The sequence below is a fragment of the Astatotilapia calliptera genome, chromosome 1, assembly GCF_964374335.1.
Source record: "Astatotilapia calliptera chromosome 1, fAstCal68.1, whole genome shotgun sequence".
NCBI lineage: Eukaryota > Metazoa > Chordata > Actinopteri > Cichliformes > Cichlidae > Astatotilapia > Astatotilapia calliptera.
In genome coordinates, this window is record NC_137422.1 from 24,690,078 (window position 1) to 24,708,577 (window position 18,500).

Genomic DNA, 18,500 nt, shown 5'->3' on the forward strand with positions numbered 1-18,500 from the left:
AAATAAACAGTGGACCAATAAATCTGACTCCTCCAGAGGGGAAAATAAAGACGCGGCACCGGCGCCAGAAAAGATTGGCTTGCTCTGCACTGAAAGGGAGACAGAGGAGGTGAAGAATGAGGAGGTGGAGGAGGAAGATTTAGAGTTTAGAATGAAAATGAAGGAGGGAAAAAAACGAAGATATAAAGATCCAGAGCCAGAATGAGGAGTCCTGGCAGCTTGGGTGGAGGTGTAAGCAAGCTGCTGCCACTTCATGGAGCGCAAAAAGAAGCTCATTCTCAAAGTGAAGGGCAAAATATTCAACAAGTAAAGCAGTAGGAGAAAAAGCAACGGAGGGAACAAAGTGGAAACTTTCAAAAGTAACAACACAAACAAAGTGTTGAGTAATTTAACTTTGATTAAACACAAACTGAGAAATCTGAATGTAAGAAATGATTGCACATTCACTGCTCTATACGACAGCCTCCTGGCTCTCTATTATGCACTAAGGTCAAGTCGACATCATCTTGGCCTCACACAAAAATCACCCCATCAAAAGCAGACCCTCTCGTAATGGTGCCTGCAGTTTTCAAATATTTACCTCAAGGCTGAGCCACACAATGCCACACACAGGGAAAAATCTGCTCCTGCATACACATCGTCCCCCCACTCTCACCTATATGTCCTAGTGACACACACCAGGTGGGCACACGATAAGCTAGGAGATTAATGGAAATCGTGCAAAAAATGTTAACACATTTTTTTACTGACAGAGTGATTGACTCTAAAAAAGCTGATCGTTTCAGTTTATTATCATGCTGAGAGACACTTTTAATTCAAGACAGACTCTACAATAATACATACAGAGAAAAACCCAACAATCATATGTCCCCTATGAGCAAGCACTTTGGGGACAGTGGGAAGGAAAAAAACTCCCTTTTAACAGGAAGAAACCTCTGTCAGAACCAGCGCACGGAGGGGTGGCCATCAGCCATGACTGCTTGGGGTAAGAGAAGGAAGACAGGATAAGACTTTGATACGAGGAGTTTCACATTTAGCCTATTCCTCGATACACTTGGTAATCTTCACAAAGAAATTATTGTAATTATAATTTGGTTTTGTCAAACAGCGCTGTAACAAATTAAGCGAAACATGAGAATTCACATTTTATGATTCGTCTATTCTATTACCAATAAGTCAGGCTGGTGTACCTTCATAAAACAGGAAGCACCTCATAATGTAGTGAATAAATATGCAGCATATGCCAATTTGCAATCTTCTGCAGTTAAACAGAACCTGTATTGTTTTCACAAGGAAAAGATTAGCTTCATATCACGAGTCCTCCGCTGTGGTCATGTGTCCTGTTTGTCCATTTGTCTGTGTTTATTGGACATGAGGTTGAGGAGAAGACGACCATCCATCACTGGGTTAGAAAAGGTTTCTGTTCCAGGGGTTAGACCTTCCTGTGTTAAAGCCCGCAGACAGGGAACATTTGGCTAGGTGTAATTCGATATGACCTCGTCACAGTGAGTTTGAGGTTACAAGGTCAGCAGGCCTTATCATTCAGCAGCAGGCCCTGTTTCTGCTACACACAGATCCCCGCAAGTCACTGACTCAGACCCACACACATGTACAAACACATATGTCTGTGTTCCCACGGTTGCAGCAGGTCTAATGGTTGATGTATAGCAGCTTGTAAAGCGGGATTGTCAGTCGGCTTTAACAGCCTATCACAGAGATCCAACAGGACCACAGCCATGCATGCAGGCCCAGACCACTGACCGGCTCAGCAACACTCCATAAAAGCAGCTCTGAGTCCAGGCACACTTACTCAGCCAAGTACAGGAAAACAACAGAGAAAAAAATTGCTTTGATCTGTACTGACAGATACTGGAAAGCTCATACTCTTTTTCATACACAATTGCAACCTTATCCAGCCCTACCCACACCTATGATAGTATTTTTAAAACTGTACCTTTATCCCTGCGTTTTCCTTTTTCCCCCCACAAACAGTTAAAGGTCATTGAAAACGTAGCTTTGGGAAAAGCTTTCCAACTACAAATGTTTGCAGTGTAAACATATAGACAGGGGAAGGTTTTATCTGTCATTTACTGCTTCTCATTGGCCAACTTGACTTTGGATTAAAGTGACATCTCTGCCTGTTTGTTTGATTCTTGCTCTTAACAGCATGCTTCAATTTTGTTTTGTGCTTGTGTGGAGGAAACAAATTTTGGAGAACAAAGAAGGGACAAAGGAAAAAAAATATGCTTGTGCACGTTTGAACTAGACCTCATACACAACTCTGGACGACTCTGACACCTGTGGAGCCGTGCATCGTGGGAGCTCATTCAAGGCCTGCACTGAGTCCAACACTGAGGACACATGTTTCACATTGAGCTAAAGTCAAACAGCATCTGATCACTGTTCAGCCAGCGTCAGTCTGTCTGAGGCTCTGGTCTGCAGAAATTGCTGTGCTTATTGCTCTCATCAGGCAGACCGACAGGTGGACAACAACTGGCTCACAGAGAAGCCCACCTGGTCTGGATCCAACAGAGTATGTTATATACACAAAATAGCGAGGACATGAATAATAAAATAAACTATCTTTAAAAGATGCAGAATCCACTTGAAAAACACTAGAGTTTTGCTTACTTCAAACCACATTCATATATTTCATTTACGTGTCTGGAGGGGATCTATGAGTAATTCACTGTTCCTGTTTGTGCACCAAACCGCCAATGCCTGCCTCCTAGAGTGCATTGGATAAAAGCAATTCAATCAAGGTACTTTATACTGTAAGGTAAAGACCCTACAATAATAAATCCATTAAAAAGAAAGAAATGCAAAAAGGATTTAGTGTCAGCATGTGCCAAGTTGTTAAATGCTGGCCTACATCAAACTGGCCTAATGAAATTTTAGAATAAAGACATAATAAATAAAACTCTCCTTCAGTATATATCCAAGTTACAATGCTGATTTAAAAATATATGCCACACGAAGGCAATATAAGAGCACGAGCACAATTAAGGAATGAGTCTGATAAGAGGCACCTCTGTGTCAAGTGAGTACAATCTTGACAGATAAATATTCATTAGCAGGTTGCTAATCTACCTGACCTGTGACCTGCTGTGACCTCGCTCTCCTCTGAGGGTATCAAGGAGCACAGCTGTGGGAAGATACAGTGCATACAAACACTTTGATCTTTATTACTCGTCTCCTCCTTTTGTCCTTCCTGCTCGTTGTGACCTGTTCATATTTGAGTGGGTTTTAAAATCAAATGCCTGCAGTAGCACACAAAAATGTTTTGTGTTGGCTGTAGTAGCACTTGAGGGCACCAATATGTCATTTTAAGTTATAGATAACATCAGTGAGTCAGTTTGTGTGTTATAACAATTTGGTATACTAATCAATTGGAAAGCACTTTGGTGAAAAATGACTTGAAAACGAGCCCCCACTGTAGCGAGAACTACCACACAAGTGGTTTTAACTCCTTTGGCAGGTGTTTATATGGGTCTCTCTGTGGAGGGATATTGTCAACATGCAGGATACAGTTGCAAAGTTTTACCAAAGATGCATGTGCTCTGAGAACTCATTGCTGGTACAGCTGGTGTCCCCTTGCAAGTCTGTATTTTAAGCATCATTTCATTTTAAAATAATGATCTAAAAGCATATTAAATCGATTCCCCTGTTCACAGCTGCATGTTTATTTGTTGTAATCTGAAGAGACATAGATTAAATGTCCCTCTCTACCAGCTGCCCTTAAATGTCGCAAATGAGCTGAAAGACATGTTTTATAACCATTAAAGCCAGAAACATCAAATTACTGCCAGAAAATTCTAAGTGTGTTTGTTGATCACTCTGACAATTCTTTATAAATAATGAATTAAATATATTCAATATATTTGCTTTAAGTGTATTGTGCAGATTATCTAAGGGGGGAGGGGGGATCACACTGATGATGTAGAAATCTCAAAAACTCAAATAGGACACATTAGATATTAAGGGTTTAATAGCTGGGTGGTGTTATCATTATTATTATTATTTATTTATTTTTACATATTGTTCAGGTAAAATAAAACAGTTTGCAAATATTTCTCTGCTCTTTTACAGAGTAAGACTAGCAGCTCTCCTGGCATTTGGACATATTAATTATCGCCTTTTCTTAGCAGAGGACTTCGTACTTCTCTATAATTTGTACCAATTATGAAACCCATAATACAAGACAACACACAACTGTTCTGCATGTAGAATAACACCACCAGGAATGCAAACATATGATTGTTATCCTTAACAAACTCTGCATGCTTACACGGCACAGATAGCATTCAGCTGTGTCTCTGACCTGAAGGCACAACAGGCAGTGAGAATGACTTATGTTTAGAGGAAATAAAGTTCTGAGCCAAATCTCAATGACCCCGACAGCTTCACACAATTAGTCATACATACATATACACATTACTCATACTTATGCACTCACAAGGCTCACCCTCCCTCCACAGTTTGTGTGTATGCATGACTTCAATAGCCACCTTCTTCATACTCTCGCTGAACTGGAGAAGGTTACAGGTTACAGACCATATGAGAATGCAACAAAAAGAACAGAAACAATTCAGTTCAACAGATGTGTATATATAATCAAAGAAACACAATTAATTATATGGTCCACAAAAGCAAAGTAAAAAGAAATTAACATCCTAAAAAGGAAAATAAATGGATAGAATAAAAATATGTATTTTTCTGTGAAAATGTAAAACAAAATATTTATTTTTAAGACAGAAAAAAGTATAGAATAATGCTGATGAAAAAAAAAATGTCACAAATCTACAGAAATCCTGACAGTGTGACAAACTTTGTAATGGTCTAGAGCAGTGGTCCCCAACCCCCGGGCCATAGACCTGTTCCGGTCCGTGAGTCGTTTGGTACCGGGCGCGAGAGTTGAGGCTCAGGTGTGAAATTTATGGTTTTCAGGGTTTTTATCGTTATTTTTTATCGTTTTTTACGTTGTTTCCCTGGGTATTTCCAAGTGTGTTATGAATAAATCATATTATTTTGGTACTGGTTTTATTTTGTTGTATTTATCCGCGACACCTTAAAGGCCGGTCCGTGAAAATATTGTCGGACATAAAATGGTTGGGGACAGCTGGTCTAGAGTTAATCTTTAAGATCCACAAATAAGTAAATGTAGAGATATAATAGATATTATATAATTATGATTTTTATGCCCTACTAAAAAACCAAGACACTATACATATAGTATGTACAAACATAAGCAAAACAACATACATGCAAATTAACCTAACTGAAGTTCACTAAATAGGTCACTTGGTAAAATGGTAAGTAGGAGGTCAATTAACTTCTTTTTTTTTTTTTAGAAATGTAGTCAACATTTCTTACTGCATGAAAACATGTAAAGCTGGCTTCCATACAAGGACCTGGACTCAACTTTGTGGTTGATCGAGTGAAAAAAAACAACAACCACAAAGCCCTTCAGCACATAAGTGCTGATTTCAAGTTAAAAACGTTCATACATTTTGCAGCTTTGCTCACTAACTCAGTCTAAAAAAAATGCTCAAAAAATGTGTGTCTCTTTGCCTGGCTAATGTCTGCTGCCTGATTTAACTATAATGTCCTTAGACCTTTGTCACTAAACTGTGTCTAAAAGAGAAGTATGATTGACAGAGGAAAGCAAAGGACCAGAGACAGATAAAGTAGAAAAAGTGATGCTGATGTGTGGACAGTGAGGTCATCAGTTATCACCTTGGTGACCTGAAGTGATGCGAGAGAACTTGTCATCACCTTTGCAAGCAGACACGAAGCGCTTGAACGAGAGAGACAGAAGAAAAGCCCATGTGTGGAAATCTTAAAATGAAAAAAAAAAGTCCAACTGGACCTCATAAATCATCTACACATGGTATAGTGTGTAGCTCTGCATATGCGCCTCTGTTGGTGTTTATGCTCCAGAGATCCTCCATCTCTCTTCTACATGCAAAGTTTCAGTCATATGGTTGTGTTCAGAAGATCACCACCAGAATGGACACCTCTTCAGTTTGAATGCCCCCTCCTGAGGTGTGAGCTCATGTCTCCACCAGGGATGTTGCCAAAAGAGCACAGAAGCACACACAACATAGAGCCTGTGCGTGTGTGTGTGTAAATGTGCATATGTATGTAAGCATGTGTGTAAAACAGATGGGAGGAAAGAGAGAAATTAGAGAGGGGTAAAAGAAGAGTAGCGACAGAAAGTCTGCAAGAGCATGTGTGTTTCTGTATGTGTGTGTGTTGGACTGAGGGGGCTGTGAGGGGTAAGAGGCGGCGGGAGGGGGAGGGGGGGTAGAAAAGGGAGAGGGGGAGTGGTGTGGTTAGGCATCCAGAGTCAGTGAACATTTTTCTGGCAAGCTTTCTCTATGCTCCTGGCTGCTTGCCCGGCTCTGAAGCAAACTTAAACAAACTCCTGTTGCAGCCATCTGCTGGGCCCGCGGGATAAATCACAGCACTGCTCTGCTCTGTACTGCTCAGCCGCACCACTATCAGGTTACTGTGTTAGCGGCCTCTCACACACACACACACACACACACACACACACACACACACACACACACACACACACACACACACACACACACACACACACACACACACACACACACACACACACACCGACTGTTAGGCATGCAGGAACACATTACAGTTCTCCCTCTCATACACACATACACACACGGAGACACACTGAGTAACGCGTCAGCCTGGAGCCAGGGCCTGCCATGGGGCTCACACCACCAGGAGAAGCCAGCAACATGTGGCCCTGCTAATACCACAGGGAGAGATGAAGAGGAGGACGGAGGTGGGGAGAAAAACAAAGAGTGTGTGTGTGTGTGTGTGTGTGTGGGGGGGGGGGGGGGGGGTAGATGAATGAGGTGAAGGGGGATGAGGGAGAGAAGGAGAAAGATGGACAGAGGACACAGCTGGAAGAACAAGAATAAGGAAAAAGAAAGGGGAAAAAAAGCAACCTTTGACACCCAAGTCAAGCCAAGTGCAATTTTATAGCCCCCTGTAGAAGAGGGGAACATGAATACATCTAGTACCCCTCTGCCTCTGTGAGCTTTCATAACAAGTTAAGCCTTTTATAATGGCAGCTATCTGAGGATGATGGTTTCCACATCATACTCGTCACAACGCTTATGGTAAAGGTTTCTCTAACGTTATACTTGCCATCTTTTCCAATAGTTTGTGTTATGGCTCCTCTTAAGAAATATTCTGACTCAATAGCATTGTCAATAAATCCTGACATGAGACTGTAATGATGGAGCTCCACATGAAGAGGTTTTCAGATCATTTGACAGCTCAAATCTTCTTTGGTGGCTTACCACTCTGGCTCCTTCGCTGTGGCCTTGAAAGTAAGCTCTGCACATCAACCATGACTAGCACATCGCTCCACATCGCACACAACTCTTGACCATGTGGGATATGCCACTGACCGAGCTGGCAGGTTGCATGTTAGGATAATACTAGCCTCGCAGCCTTGGATTAGGTTAGATATGCTTTCAGTAAGTCATAGACATGACCAGCAGTGGTAAACTGCCACGTGAAACCTATATTAATAACATGTCAACAGTGCAAATGGCATGCTTGAAAGAGATAGCGGGCAAAAAGTAACAAATAAATAATGACAGGCCTTCTGGAAGTGTCTGTGGTATCTATCTGTCAGACAGATGCAGAAACTGTATCAGTTTATTTCTGACTCATAGCCTGGTCACGTCAGTGTGGGGAAAATTCACCCATGGAAACTATTCACAAAGTCTTCTGACTATGCCTGTGTGTTTGCGTGTGTCCATGCATGTGTGTTTGTGTTTCTGTGACTCTCCACTTAACGGTATGTTAAGTAAAGGTAGGTGGAAGTTTATATCACCTTTCCTTGTTTGCATGATGCTCTGGATAACTAAAGGTAACTCAACCTCAATCCAAACTAAAGGTCAAATGTAGCCACTGACCTAAGTAAGTTTTTTTAAACAGGCGCTGCCTAAAATTGCAGCAGTACCACAATTGTGCGATCACTTCAACATTACTACTTTGATGTACAGTGTAGAGATCAGATAATACTAAATGTGGCAAGGCTAGTCTGTATAGTCTGGATTCTTCCAGACACGCAAAAGTCTCTGGCTTCATGGGAGGCTCAGTCCAAAGCTCCCTCTCTGTCTCCTTCTTCCCAGCTGTCCTGAAGCTGGCAGGACAAACTGAGTATGTGTGAAACCAGGTGGCTGAGCGGCATGTGTGGGGGTGCTGGTGAAGGAGGTCACGGCCAGCACTTGGGGATGCTTGCAGGAGGAGGGAGTAATCTAAGAAGGGAATGTCATCCTCAGCCAAAATACGCTCCCAGAAGATCACCAGTAATGTTCATCTTTATCTCTTCATTGGTCGGCTGACAGAAAGAGGTGAAGCGATCTGGCAATTGGTTGGTCAGAGCCAGGAGTCAGAGCCCCTGTTTGCTGAGCGGAGGGGAAGAGGGTGTGTAGTATATTTAGTCCACTCTTTAGTCTCCAGCTGACATCTTCAGTTGTCCTGACAGCAGGGTAAGGTTGAATCTTCTCTCTCTCTCTCTTCACCCCATTAAAAATATCAGCAGGGCAGCAGGGCAAGAGCAAAGTGGGAAATGAAGGGGAAGAGCCAAAGAATGAAAAATCACATTTAGGCAGATCTTCACCAACACTTGGGAGGTCTAGAAGACCAAGACTAATGACTAGCACTTAATAGCAATGAATAATATCCAGTCAACTGAGAGTGCAAGTTACATGTTGAATGTCTGGCAAGGAAATAGGTCTGCTATTAGCTACTGTGCTGTCACACACACACACACACACACACACACACACACACACACACACACACACACACACACACACACACACACACACACAGTCCAGTTGCATCCAGGTGCAAAACCACCCACACACACACACACACACACACACACAGAGTGCACACTTGCACAGCTGTGGCACAATCCAGCTGCCTTTGCCAACACGAGAGCGAACACCTGCCATTGCTCCCAACCACCTGGTAGACACACGTGTGCGCAAAGACACACATTCACACATGCTTGCAGCTGTTCAGTATGTAAATGATCAGAAACATTACTCTTTGTGCATATGTAAGTGTTAGTCTGTGATTGTGGGTGAATGTATGCCATGGTTAGAGTGCAGCTGGTAGAGAGGGTTGAGCTATAGTTGCATTGCACTGTCCTCTATAATTACCACAGTCAAACCAGGTTTACTACTGGATCGTGCCCATATCTAAGTCTGGCACAGGGCGACTGCCTTTATAGCCTAACCACTCTTAAACATTGCAACGCCATGCAAGCAACACAGAAGAATTTACAAAAAAGGCCATGTGAAGTGGAGGAGCAATATATGACAAACAGATTTACCGTATTTACACATTTGAACAAGCCTTAAAATATCATACAAAAAAAAGGTTGGAAAAAAAAAAAAAAAGAAATACAGGTGCCAAAATTCGACAAAAAAAATGGTTTAAATGGGTTAAACAGAAACAATCCCAATTATTTAATCACGTGTTCTCACACAACTTTTATACAAAGGTAACAGTCGCATCACTTGAGGCAATTTATTCCTCTGGAGTTTCAAAAGATTTATGGAACGCTTTGTACTTCCAATGATTTATAAACAGATTCTGGTGAGTGAAATCAGCAGCTTTCCCCCTTAAGCTGATCTAAAACATATTTAAGGCTTTAACAGAGACATCTTTAGGGGAGCACATTTGTCGATTGACATTTGTATATAACAAATGAGAAAAACATTAACACTAATACAACTTTAAATACATCTGTGCATGGAATTTAATGATCATGTCGTACACTCCACAGACTCAATAGGGCAAAGTGATCAAGATACGCTGAACAATGAAGCAGAAGCAAAATTCCCACATACCTGTTCATAGCTGAGAAACGCACACAAGCTTATGTTGACACTGTACATCCACTTTGGTGACTTAATTTCCAACGTCCTATTGTCTAGTCCACTTTATTCCTGCATTAGTTTTAATAAGTACAACTGATAATTCATTTTTAAACCAATCCCGTTTGGTACACAGATGGGGCTACCAGCTTATACTTTCATGTATATGATCAACAGGAATGACAAAGTAGCTCCACATCCTCTAATCTTTACTGTTGATCTCGCTAAAGGTTCCCAGTTGCATTGTAACTCACACAGTCTTAACTGATTACCAGTATTTTGAGCCTCTGCAGCAGCACTGCTTTCTTTCCATCTCTTTGCGTTTCCTAAACTCAAATCAAACTGCATAAAAACAACTTTACTCATGTGAAAAACCTTCCTCTCTGAGAGCAATGTCAACATGAAACAGTGAAAAAAATAATTTACATTCAATTTTCTCAATAACTATAATCGAAGTCTAAATGACTATAATCAGGGCTTGTTAAAGTAAGCACAACATTAGGCTAACAAGTGACAGAATATATTTAAAGGTGCATAAAAAATAGAAAGGCTTTCCGAAATGGATTGCTCACAAAATTGGTCTACAACTCATCTAGACTGTGATTTGGATGAAGCTCAGACAACATTTATACATAGTAGTCCATGCAGAAATCCTTACAATTCCAAAAGGTCCAAAAACATTTGCTCTTAGAGGTGTATAGGTTTGTGATTTCGAGGATGAGACATAAAAGGTAAGACATGAAACACTGGAATACCTCAATCTCATCTACTCCATGTATGATCTGATCTGTCCAGTCAGATATGGGCAAGAATGCAGCACTGGGTAAAGGCTAGCGGGAAGAGACTGAGTAAAGCTTTGAAAGCTAAATCAAAATCCACCTCCAGCAGCTTTGAAATTAAGCCTCTCAAATCCCAGAGGATCCCAGGAGAAACGCAAGGCTGCCCGTCAAACTGCACTGCTAGCGGAGGACAGAACCACAGCTGCAGAAACTTTACACAATCCACGCAACATGACTGGTTTTGAACAAACACATGCACACTCAAAGACACTTTGTTCCACACAGGCAAGGACTGTGTAAAACACTCTGCGGTTGGCGTGCTGTAATATTTCCTTTCATGAAGATATTTTAAGAATCCCATTTTTCCGATTTTCTTCTGGCTGCAATTTAAATCCAATTAACCCGCTCACCTTCTCTCAGCCTCCAATTCTTCTTTTTTCAAATACTTCCATTAATTCATTCACAGTTAACATCAAATCTAAATTTAATGTTGGAGTCACTTCTTTCATTAAGCTATAAATCTTCCCTGGTGAAACTGTCAAGATGCTGATGTGTTTTTACCGTGACAGTGAGAATGTAATATTCATCTTTTTTAAGCCAATACTTCCTGTAAGCACACAGTAAACTACAGACACACCTTAAATAACACACTACTGCGTACACACAAAGCAATTGAGTGATTTGAGATGTAGAAATCTGTCTCTGCCCTCGGAGCGGATCACCAATAACAATCCACCCGAAACAGCCTCCAGCACACCGCCACTCAAATATAAACGTCATGTGGATACCCCGACAGACAGATCAATCATGCAGATTTTATCAGTGTGTCTAGCTAGCTATTATTTTATTTGCTGTGTCGATCTTTTATGTCATTGTACAAACACTAGACACACCAATAGTTGCAAGGAGACAGTGGGTTTAGCTAAAAGCCTCACATTTTGAAAGCTACACCATCTGTGGGCGGACACTCTGTTCTTCTTCTTCTTCTTGAAGATGAAGATGGTACTTTATGACTTCATGGCTGCATGTTTGCAGTTGTTGCCAAGCAGACTGATCAAATGTGCAGTTATTGTGCGATTTGGAAAGGAAAACTACTGTCACCGTCTACTTTATTCATTTTGTAGATTCACACTATACATTTGAGTAATTAAATACATGTAAGATAAACAAACGTAAAGAAAACTGAAGGTGCAATTTAATGCATCATTTGGACATCAATATGACTATAAGAAAGAGAGCTGCACTTAACTGATCAATCAAACAACTACTTAAACTGCTTAAAAACACACACATTTGTATGTATAGCCACTGATTCACAACAGCAGTCATCTCACAAACCGTCAGGTAAACGATTACTCGTCCTTTAACCTGCCTTCTATGTCTTGAAGTGCAAAATTCTGCTCTCTATGGAAACGGAGAGTTTACAGGTACATTTAAAATTATGCTGTATGGCTTCAATCACAAAAACTTGTGTATGTAGAAAAAGAGCAGCATTTTTAATAAAAAACAAAATGCACCTTGTTGATTTTTAGCATGCATTAGTAAATATACTGTCTTGCTGTTGTGCGGTCTTATAAAGTGTTTTGCTTTTCAGTCTAGTCTATGCGGTGCACATAATAAGAGCACACTGCAACACAGCACACTTTAACAGCATTACAAACTAACTTATTCAAAATTGACCAGAGCTGAAAAAACACTCATCTGAAACAGTGTAATCAGAAAATAAACATTATGGCTTTCTTCTTTTCCCCCTAATAAACAGTGTAAAAAATAGTTGTGGAGTAACACTGGGGAAAACGCAGTTTGAAAAATCTGTTTGCAATAGAGGGTTATATACTTTCAATCTGTTTAAGATTTATATTTTGAAAAAGAAAAAGTGTTTGTCCAGGCATTTCCCAAACCACTGAATAAAACTGTAAACCGTTTGCGAAATGCAACTCAGCGGACATCTGTCTCACTGAGTGCGAGTGGAAGATCTGCTGACCAGCTGCCCCTCCCCAGTCGCAGGCTGGAAGTCTATACTTATGCACCTGTCAAAGGTTAACATGTTGGACCTGTCAAAGGTCGTGTCCAACATACTAATTAAACACACAGTAGCACAACACAGAGCATGATAGCGACCCATTACTTATGTTTGTCAGTATATCTGCATATAACATTCTGGCTCTTATTTCACGTGTTAATCTGTATCTCGCAAAACAAGCAAATATATATTTCAACAATCTGACACTTCATATTGCAGTTATAAGTATGAGTATAAGTATAGAATAGAACAGAATAGAATAGTGTTTATATTTATACAGCCCCTTTTACCAAACACACTGCACTAAGGGGAACCAGATGGGCACTCCCTCCTGACAGCCGAAATCCCTGTGATGACAGATCCTCTCAAGCATACAGCATGACACTAGAGGACAAAGCACCTGTTGCCCCTTGCCCACAGAAACACTGGCACTTTCTCAGCCATGAGGTCATTGCCTCACACAGGCCAAAACCGGCTGTGCCACCTGCAAACATCCCAATCCAGAATGATCACCCAAACCTCTGCTCATGCTGCCACTGTTCTCATGTAACCAACCTTATGATCCACTAGCCTTAGTGGAGAGAAAACCCTGCACTATATCACACTATATATATATCTGGAGTATCCCCTCTCATGTGACTGTTATGAGCTCATCTAGCTCACATGTGAATGCTTAGACACAGAATAAAGATTTAACTTTGGATTTAGCAAAAGGCAGCATGGACTCTGCAGCACAACTTTATCACTCACAATTCGAGTGCCTACCAATATGACCCAAGTCCATCTTTTTTCCCCTCAATTAAACAACTAAGCTGTTAATAACACATTTCTATAGACACACGTCTGAACTCCAGATGTTTAACTAACCATGGCGGGATTTTCCAAGCATCATCTGGGTTACTAATGACACATCTTTCTTTACAGCATATGACTCAAAATTTCGTTAAGCATTTGCATGTTAGTTCAGGATAATGAAGTGCATTAGATTGTTGATTGTTTTCTTTTTTTTGTGACACCGATGCTAACTGTCACCTAGCACTTCTTTACAGAGAAGAGGGAGATATTAGATAGACAGCTCCAATCCGCAACCTGAATAGCATCCACAGATGTTCTTCACATGTCCTGTGTGGTCAGTGTGTCAGTGCTTGTTTGCAAGACAGATCTGTTCATAGAGCCAGCTGGCTGTCTCCTCAGCTCTTCATTAACACGTCACTATCCTTGATTGACCCACACTGGTCCCCTATACAACCACACGGTCAGAAAATTTGCTGTTGATCATCTGGTAAAATTAAATTTTGCTATCATTTTGTGGACCACTTATGCTAAGAGTTTATTGCATCGAAATTACTTCTTATGATACAAGGTTATTTGTCATAAAACCAGCAGATTAATGCACAGTAGCTTTACACAGAAAACGCTGCCAGATCACCCTAATATGGGAAGAATCTGGGTAAAAATGTCACAACACATGAATGAATGCAGGTCTGGGAAAGTACCAGCTCGGTTTGTACAGAGCGCTTTGAGTGCTTAGGTAGAATAGACGCACGCTATATAAGAACCAGTCCATTTACCATTTACTTTGCTACCTACTTTAGCGAAGATCATTGCCAATATCTGTGTATACATTTACTGTAAATATGAATAGGTAGAGCAATTAAACAAATCAATTTAAAAAGAGAAAGACGTTAATGCACAATTTCTTTACCTCACTCTATTTATTTATTTTTTAGTATCAAAATTGAATAAAAGTAAAACTGAACTTTAATTGTACAAATCCCTGTTGGTGACAGACTGGTAATCCAATTCTAAAGCTGGTGAAGGAAATTAAGTATATACATAAAGTACCACAAACCTGATTAGAAGTGCTGGCTTCTTTTTTCTTCATAAATCTCTTGAGAATTTTTATTATTATTGCCCTAATCTTTACATTAAATTCCTTCAAAATGCTCCTGAGTGAATGAGCTCAAATCAAAATAAACTATTCAGGTGAGACCCACTTAGTCATGTTTTAACCAAAAAAAAAGCAAATACAGGACTGCTTTTGTCACCATAGCTTTCCTCTGTTCTTTATAGAAGTAAAATATCTGAGTGCTTTCAGTCTCCACTTACTGAGACATTCACACAAAACTACTGTTATTCCCAATGCAGAGTACATCATTGCACTAAACTTCAAGGACTTTCAGTGATATAAATTTATTTAACATAATTATTTCCCTGCAGTTCTTTATCACCCCTTTTAATTTGACTCAGAGGTTGCATTAGGACAAACACAGTTTGCACTGACAGCTCAAATCCCAGCATACTCAAGTCAATCCAAATCCCAGCATACTGGGTTTTGGAATGAACAGAGGAGAATTTAAAACAGTAGGAAAAAAAGAATATGACTGTGCCATCTCTCAAACAGCTTTTTTCTCCTTCTTACCTTATGTCTAGACTGTGGCGGCGTTGATTCTTGTTCTTTCCTCTCCCCATCTGAGGCTCCGGGCTCCGGCCTAGCCCTGTCCTGCTGCATGTTCTGTCCCACCTGCACCATTGCCTTACATTCCTTACATGAGCCAATCACCAACCTCCTGCCATCATCCACAAGGAGCATGCGTGTGCTGCGAGGTGCATATAAGAACACAGGTAGTCTGGCCACAGTAACAGCGCACAGCCTACCTTGCCTGCGCTGCTCCTGCCTGCAGAAGAAGCACACAAAAACCTCACAGCTGTACTGGCGTGCCCAGGGTGAACTGGGTGGTTGGGGGTTGGCACTGGATGAGCTAGAGGTAGAAGGGGTGGGCTGACCTAGACCTTTGCTCTCGTGCTGGGCCCACTGAGCATGCAGGTCATGGTAGCAAAGCTTACAGGCTGACACCAGACCTGTGGCATCAACTGGCTTGGCATGGGGTGCAGGAGGATGGACAGTGAGAAATGGAAAGAAAGGCTCCCTCTCACCACAGCGACCAGGCGGGTTAACATGTAGCTGGTACTCTCCTCCTGCACACAGCTCAGCTCCACACAGGTAGCACACTGACATGGAGGTGCTGGGATGTGAAGCCACCCCTGTTTGAGGGTGGGCTGATCCAGAGACATCGATAGACATGGCAGCATGGTACCTGACAAGGAATGAGCTGACAGAGGTGATGAGGTCTTCACTGAGGCTAAGTCGATACGCACTCCAGATCTCCTCCAGGATAAAATGGCACTGAGGACAGCAGTGCACACGGCCGTTCCTCACTCCCTGTGCATTAGGGGGGCAAGGCAACATATTAATGAAAGGAAAGTACATCACACCACGGGATTTGCCAACCCCTGCCTGTGCATATGCTACTCTCATGTCTCCTCCACACTCCTGTCCACAAAGGAAGCAGGCCTCGTGGGAAGCCTTAGGTTCAGGTATGCATTCCATGGACCCTGAGGATTTTCCCTCCTGCTGATGAAACTGGGAAGAATGAAGTCCAGTTGTGGTCTGGTTGAGGGGGACTACATACAAACGCTGAAGGACAGGCACATCAGCCAGCTGAAAGCTCTGCCACTGCTGCAAGAGAGAGGTGTGACAGCTGCCACAGACAAAGGTTATACCTGCTGGACTAATAGGTATTGCATTATGGGGTGGGGAGTGAAGCCACAAGAAGGGAAAGAAGGGCTCACCCTGTGCCCTCTCTTGTTTCTGAACACTGACTTTAAAACGTCCATCATGTCTGAGCCCAGCGCCACAGATGTAACACACACACTCTTCTGGACTGGAGTTTGCAGTGTGGTGTGGCTGATCTGCAACAGGTCTACGTTGTGTTGTGCGGTCTGTTTTGCGGTCATACGATTCCCTGTCGTCATCGCTTGTAATGTTAATCTCATCTTCAGAGTTGTCAGAGTTATTCTCCCTGGGAGGAGCCGTGTTACGTTTAGAGATGACAGCAGCGGTGCCAGCAGAAGACGCAGAAGTGCTGGAGTTCTCCTCGCCTTTTCCCTGGTACAGCAGCGATGGATGCTTGGAAGGAGCACAGCTGCTGTCGGCTACACGCTGGATCTGATGCGACTCCACATGTCTGACATTCTCCTCCTCCAGCCACCGCCTGTTGCGCATAATGACCCCGTTGTCTTGCACTGGTGTGTCAGAGAGCGAGCTGTCATAGCATCGCCGGGGGAATCTCTCCTGGGACTTTGCCAAAGATTCTGGTGATTGACAGATATTGTTCATAATTTTAGCACTGCGCCTCGCCGTCAGAGCACTCTCCGCTTTTGGCGATCCCTGCGCCCTATAAACACCCACCGGGTAACGCACTGCCCGCTGTGTATCTGGGCTGTTTTTAATACCGATACCATTGTTCTTCCTGCTGCTGTCTCTGGGCGATTTTCCAGATGCTCTTACAAACTTGTCTTTGCCCACACCGACTCTGTAGGCAAAATCCATCTCCTGATCTGAAATGTTCTCGTTTTCTGAAAAAGAAGAGAAATCAGACTCTGCGCCCCCGTCGTAGTTTTGGCTACTGACACTGATCCTCCTCTCCAAATCATAGGAGATGTTCCACTCCTGTGGGACCCGACGAGAGTCGCATTGGTACGGACGTTTCAGCCAGTACATGCGCTTCTCAATGGGTGTCCTGCTCCGCTCGAAAGAGTTCCACTGCTCCGTTAGAAAGCAGTGACATACAGCGCACACCAGTACATGACCATCTGGGCTCACTTCACACGCACCCGGGGCTGGCTCCTGATTTTGGAGAAACGGGAAAAAGGGGATCCTCTCTTTTTGATATGCCACTTGTAACCTTAATTCCTTCCCCGGTGTAACTCCGCTTCCACATATAAAACAGTGAACAAGTCCCCCCAATCCATTCCGATCAGTCCTGGAAATGTTACCGGGCAATGTGCTGTCTTCACCGGGCATAGCTGCAGCCATGAGTCGGTGTTTCCGAGATAAGGGTGCCAATTCCTGGTCACGGGGGGAGTTCATTGTTTCACAACATGTAAGGCTAGGCTACATGGCATAACGTCAACAACACACTCATATTCGTGATGCACACTTGTGCCCAAGTCAGAGAAACCATGCAGTCAATTTCTGTTCAAGTTACTCACTGAGTGATAAGATAGATGATAGTCCATTGAAACGACAGCGTGCGGCAACCGCAGAAAACCGTTAACTGTTATTTTTCAAGCAAAACATCCATAAAACATCCCAGTAGTCCTTGTTATCTGAAGACTGTAGTCCACATTATTGCACTCGGCATCCGTGGGTATGACAGAAGAAAAACTTGGAATCACTGTCCGCCTCTCCTGCAAACTTTCCTGCCTGCGCCATGTAACTTTGGCTGCTAACTCGCTCACACTGTACACAGCGCCATCCTCAATTCATGGGACCCGCTTCGACACCCCAAAGGAAACCTCCACCCCCTGTCAGCCCCAGTAATAATTTTACAGAGAGCACACATTCCTTCAGTAGCTGCCGATGCATCAAAGTACTGACCATGCACAGGATGTCCACAGTTTACAGGGGGCGTGCATCAGCCCGACGATCAGGCTCCTTCGTGGATCACCTGTGAGCAAAACCTCAAAAACCCATTAGGGAAACGGTGTAGGATAAACTTTCCATGAACACTTTTTTCCATGCACAAAGGTGAATATTTTTTTTTCAAAAGCAGACTTTTGTTAATTTAATTACGCATAGATATTTATGGATTTTTAAAAAAAAAAATATATATATATATTTTAATGTATTCGAATTAATAGATTAAGATAATGTATAAAACTGATTTTCCAGAAACGTGGTCTGTTTAC

General features: G+C 42.2%; 1 protein-coding gene across 1 annotated transcript in view; it reads right to left on the bottom strand.

Annotated features, from left to right (window-relative positions):
- Positions 1-18,208, bottom strand: part of gse1b (Gse1 coiled-coil protein b) — a 181,293-nt gene extending 163,085 nt beyond the window's left edge. The window contains exon 1 of the mRNA XM_026169755.2: positions 15,169-18,208. Coding sequence (XP_026025540.1) covers positions 15,169-17,679 — 2,511 coding nt within the window. The 5' untranslated portion in view covers positions 17,680-18,208. The remainder of the gene's footprint in view (positions 1-15,168) is intronic.
- Between the last annotated feature and the right edge of the window lie 292 nt (positions 18,209-18,500).